Source organism: Aquarana catesbeiana, linkage group LG06, assembly GCF_042186555.1.
Source record: "Aquarana catesbeiana isolate 2022-GZ linkage group LG06, ASM4218655v1, whole genome shotgun sequence".
NCBI classification, from domain to species: domain Eukaryota; kingdom Metazoa; phylum Chordata; class Amphibia; order Anura; family Ranidae; genus Aquarana; species Aquarana catesbeiana.
The window spans coordinates 203,446-213,716 of record NC_133329.1 but is presented as its reverse complement, the minus strand read 5'-3'; the positions used below and the strand labels follow the sequence as shown (position 1 = coordinate 213,716).

Here is a 10,271-nt window from a genome sequence, read left to right as displayed (position 1 = left end):
TACAGAGCGCCCCCTCCTGGTGATCTACAGAGCGCCCCCTCCTGGTGATCTCTCTACAGAGCGCCCCCTCCTGGTGATCTCTCTACAGAGCGCCCCCTCCTCTTGATCTCTCTACAGAGCGCCCCCTCCTGGTGATCTCTCTACAGAGCGCCCCCTCCTCTTGATCTCTCTACAGAGCGCCCCCTCCTCTTGATCTCTCTACAGAGCGCCCCCTCCTCTTGATCTCTCTACAGAGCGCCCCCTCCTGGTGATCTCTCTACAGAGCGCCCCCTCCTGGTGATCCCTCTACAGAGCGCCCCCTCCTGGTGATCTACAGAGCGCCCCCTCCTGGTGATCTACAGAGCGCCCCCTCCTGGTGATCTCTCTACAGAGCGCCCCCTCCTGGTGATCTCTCTACAGAGCGCCCCCTCCTGGTGATCCCTCTACAGAGCGCCCCCTCCTTGTGATCTCTCTACATAGGCGCCCCCTCCTGGTGATCTCTCTACAGAGCGCCCCCTCCTGGTGATCTCTCTACAGAGCGCCCCCTCCTGGTGATCTCTCTACAGAGCGCCACTTCCTGGTGATCTCTCTACAGAGCGCCACTTCCTGGTGATCTCTCTACAGAGCGCCACTTCCTGGTGATCTCTCTACAGAGCGCCACTTCCTGGTGATCTCTCTACAGAGCGCCACTTCCTGGTGATCTACAGAGCGCCCCCTCATGGAAGATTTAGGTAACTCTCTATCTCTGATACATACTGTATACACCTCTATTCAGTGAGACAATACAAAGTGAAATAACCACCAACCAGATTCCATCGTTTTGCTCATCTTACTACAGGAAACTGATATAGTGGTTGTTGGTTATTTCATTTTATATTTCCTCTATGAATAGTTCCGAGGAGCCTCATCTTGTAGTAATGACTGTTTTCCATCCTTTAGATGCTTTACTCGCTGACCTTCAGGTAACGTCTCCCACCCGCTGCCCGGTCCTCCTGACTGATACTCCGGAAAGAGAGGAGTCCAATGAGCAGCAGCGCCCCTCACCCCCGCCCTATGACCCCAAGGTACGTTCATTACTCTGCTCTGCCTTGATGATTGTCCAAGGAGCTGACAATCTATTTCTTCTCACAGACAGCGGTTCCATATTCCGACTCCGAAGTGGAAAATTCCACAGCTGACAAGTCCCACCTGTACAGGTAAGACCCCGAGATGAACCCCTCCCCCCATATCATTTTCTGTGACTCTATTGGTTAGGTTGTTGTATGTCCTAATCGGTTCCTTCTGAAGATGTCCAGTAACCCCGATTTCCTGTCCGCAGCACGGTGAAGAAGTATGGCTCGCCCTCCGTCTCCACGGCCGTGGGGGGAGGATTGTGTGAACTCGATCGCTTACTCAATGAGCTCAACGCCACTCAGTTCAACATCACTGGTATGTCAGGGTTATCCTCCATCATCATCCAGGGTCAGGGTTATCCTCCATCATCATCCAGGGTCAGGGTTATCCTCCTCCATCATCCAGTGTCCAGGTTATCCTCCTCCATCATCCAGGGTCAGGGTTATCCTCCTCTCTCTCCCCTATGTCCAATGATCTGCCACCTGTCCATTATTAGTTCTGGAATCTTTCTCCTTCATCATCACCAGTCTATCATCCTAATTCTCATATTCTGTTCTGTTCCTCATCGGTTTTTATCTTCTGTGTGTGTTGTAGGATGGGACTCGTTCTTGTACAATATCCTCCTTCTCCTCATTCTTTGCTGGGTTGGTTTCTGTAGATTCACTCGCTGCTCTGTCTCCGAATTCTCCATTTCGGGTTTGGGAATTCCCTGACAAATCTCATTCTCCTCATTTCTGTTCCCAGATGAGATCATGTCGCAGTTTCCTCCCGGAGATAAGAAAGTGACGGACAGTGCCGAGGAAAGAAGGTTAGGAGTGTGTGTGCACTGGTGAATGACGTTCCTTCCGTGTGCCGGTGAATGATGTCCATTACGTGTGCCGGTGAATGACGTCCCTTCCGTGTGCTGGTGAATGACGTCCATTACATGTGCCGGTGAATGACATCCATTCATGTCTACAAACCATTTCTCTTCTTTTCTACAAAGTTCCATCAACATGTCCTCTCCTATCTCCACAATCACATTTATGTGACCTTCTCACATACACCGGCCTGAGAAGGGGAATCCTGATGAATGTTTGTAGATAATAAGCATTCTAAGGTTCCATGACTTGCACAATGTTTGTAGATAATGAGCATTCTAAGGTTCTAGGACTCGCACGTTTGTAGATAATGAGCATTCTAAGGTTCCATGACTTGCACAATGTTTGTAGATAATGAGCATTCTAAGGTTCCATGACTTGCACAATGTTTGTAGATAATGAGCATTCTAAGGTTCCATGACTTGCACAATGTTTGTAGATAATGAGCATTCTAAGGTTCCATGACTTGCACAATGTTTGTAGATAATGAGCATTCTAAGGTTCCATGGCTTGCACAATGTTTGTAGATAATGAGCATTCTAAGGTTCCATGACTTGCACAATGTTTGTAGATAATGAGCATTCTAAGGTTCCATGACTTGCACAATGTTTGTAGATAATGAGCATTCTAAGGTTCTAGGACTCGCACGTTTGTAGATAATGAGCATTCTGAGGTTCCATGACTTGCACAATGTTTGTAGATAATGAGCATTCTAAGGTTCCATGACTTGCACAATGTTTGTAGATAATGAGCATTCTAAGGTTCTAGGACTCGCACGTTTGTAGATAATGAGCATTCTGAGGTTCCATGACTTGCACAATGTTTGTAGATAATGAGCATTCTAAGGTTCCATGACTTGCACAATGTTTGTAGATAATGAGCATTCTAAGGTTCCATGGCTTGCACAATGTTTGTAGATAATGAGCATTCTAAGGTTCTAGGACTCGCACGTTTGTAGATAATGAGCATTCTGAGGTTCCATGACTTGCACAATGTTTGTAGATAATGAGCATTCTAAGGTTCCATGACTTGCACAATGTTTGTAGATAATGAGCATTCTAAGGTTCTAGGACTTGTACAATGTTTGTAGATAATGAGCATTCTAAGGTTCCATGGCTTGCACAATGTTTGTAGATAATGAGCATTCTAAGGTTCTAGGACTCGCACGTTTGTAGATAATGAGCATTCTGAGGTTCCATGACTTGCACAATGTTTGTAGATAATGAGCATTCTAAGGTTCCATGACTTGCACAATGTTTGTAGATAATGAGCATTCTAAGGTTCCATGGCTTGCACAATGTTTGTAGATAATGAGCATTCTAAGGTTCTAGGACTCGCACGTTTGTAGATAATGAGCATTCTGAGGTTCCATGACTTGCACAATGTTTGTAGATAATGAGCATTCTAAGGTTCCATGACTTGCACAATGTTTGTAGATAATGAGCATTCTAAGGTTCCATGGCTTGCACAATGTTTGTAGATAATGAGCATTCTAAGGTTCTAGGACTCGCACGTTTGTAGATAATGAGCATTCTGAGGTTCCATGACTTGCACAATGTTTGTAGATAATGAGCATTCTAAGGTTCCATGACTTGCACAATGTTTGTAGATAATGAGCATTCTAAGGTTCTAGGACTTGCACAATGTTTGTAGATAATGAGCATTCTAAGGTTCCATGGCTTGCACAATGTTTGTAGATAATGAGCATTCTAAGGTTCTAGGACTCGCACGTTTGTAGATAATGAGCATTCTGAGGTTCCATGACTTGCACAATGTTTGTAGATAATGAGCATTCTAAGGTTCCATGACTTGCACAATGTTTGTAGATAATGAGCATTCTAAGGTTCCATGACTTGCACAATGTTTGTAGATAATGAGCATTCTAAGGTTCCATGACTTGCACAATGTTTGTAGATAATGAGCATTCTAAGGTTCCATGACTTGCACAATGTTTGTAGATAATGAGCATTCTAAGGTTCTAGGACTCGCACGTTTGTAGATAATGAGCATTCTGAGGTTCCATGACTTGCACAATGTTTGTAGATAATGAGCATTCTAAGGTTCTAGGACTTGCACAATGTTTGTAGATAATGAGCATTCTAAGGTTCCATGGCTTGCACAATGTTTGTAGATAATGAGCATTCTAAGGTTCTAGGACTCGCACGTTTGTAGATAATGAGCATTCTGAGGTTCCATGACTTGCACAATGTTTGTAGATAATGAGCATTCTAAGGTTCCATGACTTGCACAATGTTTGTAGATAATGAGCATTCTAAGGTTCCATGACTTGCACAATGTTTGTAGATAATGAGCATTCTAAGGTTCTAGGACTCGCACGTTTGTAGATAATGAGCATTCTGAGGTTCCATGACTTGCACAATGTTTGTAGATAATGAGCATTCTAAGGTTCTAGGACTTGCACAATGTTTGTAGATAATGAGCATTCTAAGGTTCCATGGCTTGCACAATGTTTGTAGATAATGAGCATTCTAAGGTTCTAGGACTCGCACGTTTGTAGATAATGAGCATTCTGAGGTTCCATGACTTGCACAATGTTTGTAGATAATGAGCATTCTAAGGTTCCATGGCTTGCACAATGTTTGTAGATAATGATTGTGACAGACTCAGCTAGGACAGGGGCTTCTGGAGGGAACTGCAGGGTGGCCTGCTAATTGCGCGGTCATGCAATGCTGTACCCAAACGAAATTTGCGTCCTTTTCTTCCCACAAATAGAGCTTTCTTTTGATGGTATTTGATCACCTCTGCGTTTTTTATTTTTTGTGTTATAAACGGAAAAAGACCGAAAATTTTGCAAAAAAAAAAAGATATATTTTCTACTTTTTGTTATAAAAAAAATCCAATAAACTCAATTTTAGTCATACATTTAGACCAAAATGTATTCGGCCACATGTCTTTGGTAAAAAAAAAGTCAATAAGCGTATATTTATTGGTTTGCGGCGTATATTTATTGGTTTGCGCAAAAGTTATAGCATCTACAAACTAGGGTACATTTTCTGGAATTTACACAGCCTTTAATTTATGACTGCCTATGTCGTTTCTTGAGGTGCTAAAATGGCAGGGCAGTACAAAACCCCCCCAAATGACCCCATTTTGGAAAGTAGACACCCCAAGGAAATTGCTGAGAGGCATGTTGAGCCCAATGAATATTAATTTTTTTTGTCCCAAGTGGTTGAATGACAAAAAAAAAAAAAATACAAAAAGTTGTCACCAAATGATATATTGCTCACACAGGCCATGGACATATGTGGAATTGCACCCCAAAATATATTCAGCTGCTTCTCCTGAGTACGGGGATACCACATGTGTGGGACTTTTTGGGAGCCTAGCCGCGTACGGGGCCCCGAAAACCAATCACCGCCTTCAGTCTTTCTAAGGGTGTAAATTTTTTATTTCACTCTTCACTGCCTATCACAGTTTTGAAGGCCATAAAATGCCCAGGTGGCACAAAACCCCCCCAAATGACCCCATTTGGAAAGTAGACACCCTAAGCTATTTGCTGAGAGGCATGGTGAGTATTTTGCAGCTCTCATTTGTTTTTGAAAATGAAGAAAGACAAGAAAAAAATTTTTTTTTTCAATTTTCAAAACTTTGTGACAAAAAGTGAGGTCTGCAAAATACTCAACATACCTCTCAGCAAATAGCTTGGGGTGTCTACTTTCCAAAATAGGGTCAGGAAGCAGGAAGGGCACTATGAGCACGACGGGCCTGTGTTTGTCTTCTTCTTGGTGGCAGCGGGACACTACTTGTGCTTGCCACCTCACCAGCTTGAACTGCACTTATGGGACTCGCCACCTCACCAAGTGTTACTGCAGTGCTGGTTTGACTACGACCGGGTGTACTAGGCCGCTGGTGCTTGCCAGTTCACCAAAACGCTACCAAAAAAACTGTTAGCGATTGCAGGGATCAGGCCTGACTCTGTGAACGCTGCAGTTATGCGTTTAGTGTTTTGTAAGTGACAGTGATCGATCGATACTGCACTTGGGTGGGCTGGGCTGGGCCGGGCAGAGGGGCAAAACGCAGGTGCTAGCAGGTATCTGGGCTGATCCCGCTAACACTGCGTTTTTGGGAACCCTAAACTGCTGGGGACGCCAGTATAGATCTGATCGGATCAGATATTGATCCGTTCAGATACTATACCACTAAGGGAGGCATATGCTGCGTGCGTGGGTTTTAGCGGTACTGGCGCTAACCTGACGCTGCCTGGGGCGACGCATATCACCGCCGGGCGATCAGGGGGCTAAACCTTTATTCGGTGATAAACGGCGGGTGCCCTGACACTATAAAAAATAAACGAACTAACCAGCGTCACCCGTAACGGTTATATCAGTGGTGAAAGGGTTAACTAGGGGGCAATCAAGGGGTTAAAACCTTTATTCGGTAGTATATGGGGTCCCTGTCACTATAAAACGCTGACGGTGAACCTAAATATTTACCTCCCTAACTAGCGTCACCAGTGACACTAATACAGCGATCAGAAAAATGATCGATTAGTGACACTGGCGACGGGGGTGATCAAGGGGTTAAAACTTTATTGGGGGGGTTAGGGGGGTACCCTAGACCTAAAGGGGGCTAACACTAACTGCCCTACCAGACTAACTGTCACAAACTGACACCAATGCAGTAATCAAAAAAAAAAAAAACTGCTTGGTGTTAGTGTGATGGGGGGGGGGGGTGATTGGGGGGTGATCATGGGGTGATTGGGGGTGTTTTGTGTGCCTGGCATGTTCTACTGTGTGTGTAGTGTTGGTGCACTCACACCGATGTCTTATCTCCTCGGCGCCGGAACGGAAAATACCGATCCGAGGAGAGATGACATCACTTCCTCTGCTACTAAACAGCAGCAGAAGAAGAATCTCATTGGCTGGGAGCGATCGCGAGGGGGGGCCATGAATGGATGGTCTCCCCCTCACCTCTGATCGCTCCCGGACAGAAGCTGTCGGACTCGGGCACCGGGGGGGGGTCCAATTGGACCCCCCGCCCGCGGGAGGCAAATCACGTACCAGGTACGTGATTTTGCCTGCCCGTGCCATTCTGACGCAGTATATCTGCGTGAGGCGGTCGGCAAGTGGTTAAACCACTGGGGTCTCCTGCCATAATGTGTTTGTTGTAAGTAGGTCTCTCCCATAGTGTGCCTTCTCCTAAGTGTCTTTCTCCCATTGTTAATTGGGTCACCTTTTGTTTCTGTCTGTCTTCTAGTATTGTGTGCACTCCATCTTGTTAGCAAACTATTGTGGGATGTTACACGTTTATGTTGATTAGCTTACAGGTTAATTAAATCACTGTCAGCTATTAGTTGCTAGATGTGGATTAGCATTATGTGTAGGCTGGTTGTTCCTTAGCTATGTTTTTTATATTCCTGTATACAGTTTCCTTTGCATACGATAATGTGATCGAGCTCACATGATCTGGTGTACTATAAATTCTGTGCGAGTTTTCAAAAAAACAGTTCCAGTTCGCATGAACAAGCTATTGTCAGCTAGTCTTGTATGCTCAGCTATAATAGCTGGTTCCTATGTCCAGACTGGAGGAACCTGTATACTGGCAAAAGCACCAAAGCTGGGCGGTCCCATCACATTGATCACTCTGAGGTTCCATGACTTGCACAATGTTTGTAGATAATGATTCCTCTGAGGTTTCATGACTTGCACAATGTTTGTAGATGATTCCTCTGAGGTTTCATGACTTGCACAATGTTTGTAGATAATGATCACTCTGAGGGTTCCATGACTTGCACAATGTTTGTAGATAATGATCACTCTGAGGGTTCCATGACTTGCACAATGTTTGTAGATGATTCCTCTGAGGTTCCATGACTTGCACAATGTTTGTAGATAATGATTCCTCTGAGGTTTCATGACTTGCAGAATGACTTTCAAAATGCTATGGTCGGTTCTATTAGATCGTGGAACTTCAAACTTTGTTGCTTCTACCTTTCTCTTGCTCTCAAGCTCTCTGACAGCAATCTTACAAGTCATTACATCAGCCATCCATCTGCATCACCTCAGCCAGACTGTCCTACTCAACCCCTGTCCTATGACATCTTTCTTCTGCGGTCTTGTCTTGAAGTTCCGGTATGTGCTGCAGAATAGATTCTCACACTCACATGGCTCCAGATGAAGTGGGGTTCAAGGTTACCGCTTGGCAAACCACTGATTCTAAGTGGCTAACTATCATGTCAAGGAAACCTTGGTCTTCTGCTGGGAGGTGCAGGATTAACCTTCTTGCTTCCCCCTTAAGGACATTAATGGTCAGTTCTGGCTACTGAGCAGTCAGGATCCCATAGGATAGGATTAGTCTCTGCAATCTTGGCCCAATCAGCTGGCCCTGTATACTTGGGTAATTGTTTCAGCAGGAAACCTCTAAGGTGGTGTCTGCCTTCTCCATGAGGGGACATCCTTGCCCCCAGAGATTTTCATGCCTGTGGTTCAACATCCATAAATCTGTCTAGGGCTGAGCCACCCGTTGCAGGGGTGGTAAGTTGCCTGCTTCCCTAGGGAGTAGTACTATTGGGTGCTGCTGTTGTACAACTCCCATCAACACTGTCTGACATAGTCAATTACCTTTTGTAACAGAATAGGTAACTGAATGAATCCAAGGGTAACAGAATGGGTAATTGACCGAATCCTGGGATAAGAGAATGGGTAACTGACCACATCCTGGGATAAGAGAATGGGAAACTGACCGAATCCTGGGATAAGAGAATGGGTAACTGACCACATCCTGGGATAAGAGAATGGGAAACTGACCGAATCCTGGGATAAGAGAATGGGTAACTGAACAAATCCTAGGATAAGAGAATGGGTGACTGACCGAATCCTGGGATAAGAGAATGGGCAACTGAACAAATCCTAGGATAAGAGAATGGGTAACTGACCAAATCCTGGGATAAGACAATGGGTAACTGACCAAATCCTGGGATAAGAGAATGGGTAACTGACCGAATCCTGGGATAAGAGAATGGGTAACTGACCGAATCCTGGGATAAGACAATGGGTAACTGAACAAATCCTGGGATAAGAGAATGGGTAACTGACCGAATCCTGGGATAAGACCGAATCCTGGGATAAGAGAATGGGTAACTGACCGAATCCTGGGATAAGAGAATGGGTAACTGACCGAATCCAGGGATAAGAGAATGGGTAACTGAACGAATCCTGGGATAAGAGAATGGGTAACTGACCGAATCCAGGGATAAGAGAATGGGTAACTGACCGAATCCTGGGATAAGAGAATGGGTAACTGACCGAATCCTGGGATAAGAGAATGGTTAACTGACCGAATCCTGGGATAAGAGAATGGGTAACTGACCGAATCCTTGGATAAGAGAATGGGTAACTGACCAAATCCTGGGATAAGAGAATGGGCAACTGAACGAATCCTGGGATAAGAGAATGGTTAACTGACCGAATCCTGGGATAAGACCGAATCCTGGGATAAGAGAATGGGTAACTGACCGAATCCTTGGATAAGAGAATGGGAAACTGACCGAATCCTTGGATAAGAGAATGGGAAACTGACCGAATCCTGGGATAAGACAATGGGTAACTGAACAAATCCAGGGATAAGAGAATGGGTAACTGACTGAATCCTGGGATAAGAGAATGGGTAACTGACTGAATCCTGGGATAAGAGAATGGGTGACTGAATCCTGGGATAAGAGAATGGGTGACTGACCAAATCCTGGGATAAGAGAATGGGTAACTGACCAAATCCTAGGATAAGAGAATGGGTGACTGAATCCTGGGATAAGAGAATGGGTAACTGACCGAATCCTGGGACAAGAGAATGAGTGACTGAATCCTGGGATAAGAGAATGGGTGACTGAATCCTGGGATAAGAGAATGGGTAACTGAACAAATCCTGGGATAAGAGAATGGGTAACTGAACGAATCCTGGGATAAGAGAATGGGTAACTGACCGAATCCTGGGATAAGAGAATGGGTGACTGAATCCTGGGATAAGAGAATGGGTAACTGACCGAATCCTGGGACAAGAGAATGAGTGACTGAATCCTGGGATAAGAGAATGGGTGACTGAATCCTGGGATAAGAGAATGGGTGACTGAATCCTGGGATAAGAGAATGGGTGACTGAATCATGGGATAAGAGAATGGGTGACTGAATCCTGGGATAAGAGAATGGGTAACTGAACGAATCCTGGGATAAGAGAATGGGTAACTGAACGAATCCTGGGATAAGAGAATGGGTAACTGAACGAATCCTGGGATAAGAGAATGGGTAACTGAACGAATCCTGGGATAAGAGAATGGGTAACTGAACGAATCCTGGGATAAGAGAA

General features: G+C 44.9%; 1 protein-coding gene across 1 annotated transcript in view; it reads left to right on the top strand.

Annotated features, from left to right (window-relative positions):
- Positions 1 to 224: 224 nt before the first annotated feature.
- TGFB1I1 (transforming growth factor beta 1 induced transcript 1) overlaps positions 225 to 10,271 on the top strand; it is a 135,530-nt gene continuing 125,483 nt past the window's right edge. Inside the window, exons 1-5 of the mRNA XM_073635254.1 lie at positions 225 to 710; positions 919 to 1,043; positions 1,111 to 1,175; positions 1,298 to 1,407; positions 1,837 to 1,900. Of these exons, the coding sequence (XP_073491355.1) occupies positions 698 to 710; positions 919 to 1,043; positions 1,111 to 1,175; positions 1,298 to 1,407; positions 1,837 to 1,900 (377 nt within the window). The 5' untranslated portion in view covers positions 225 to 697. The remainder of the gene's footprint in view (positions 711 to 918; positions 1,044 to 1,110; positions 1,176 to 1,297; positions 1,408 to 1,836; positions 1,901 to 10,271) is intronic.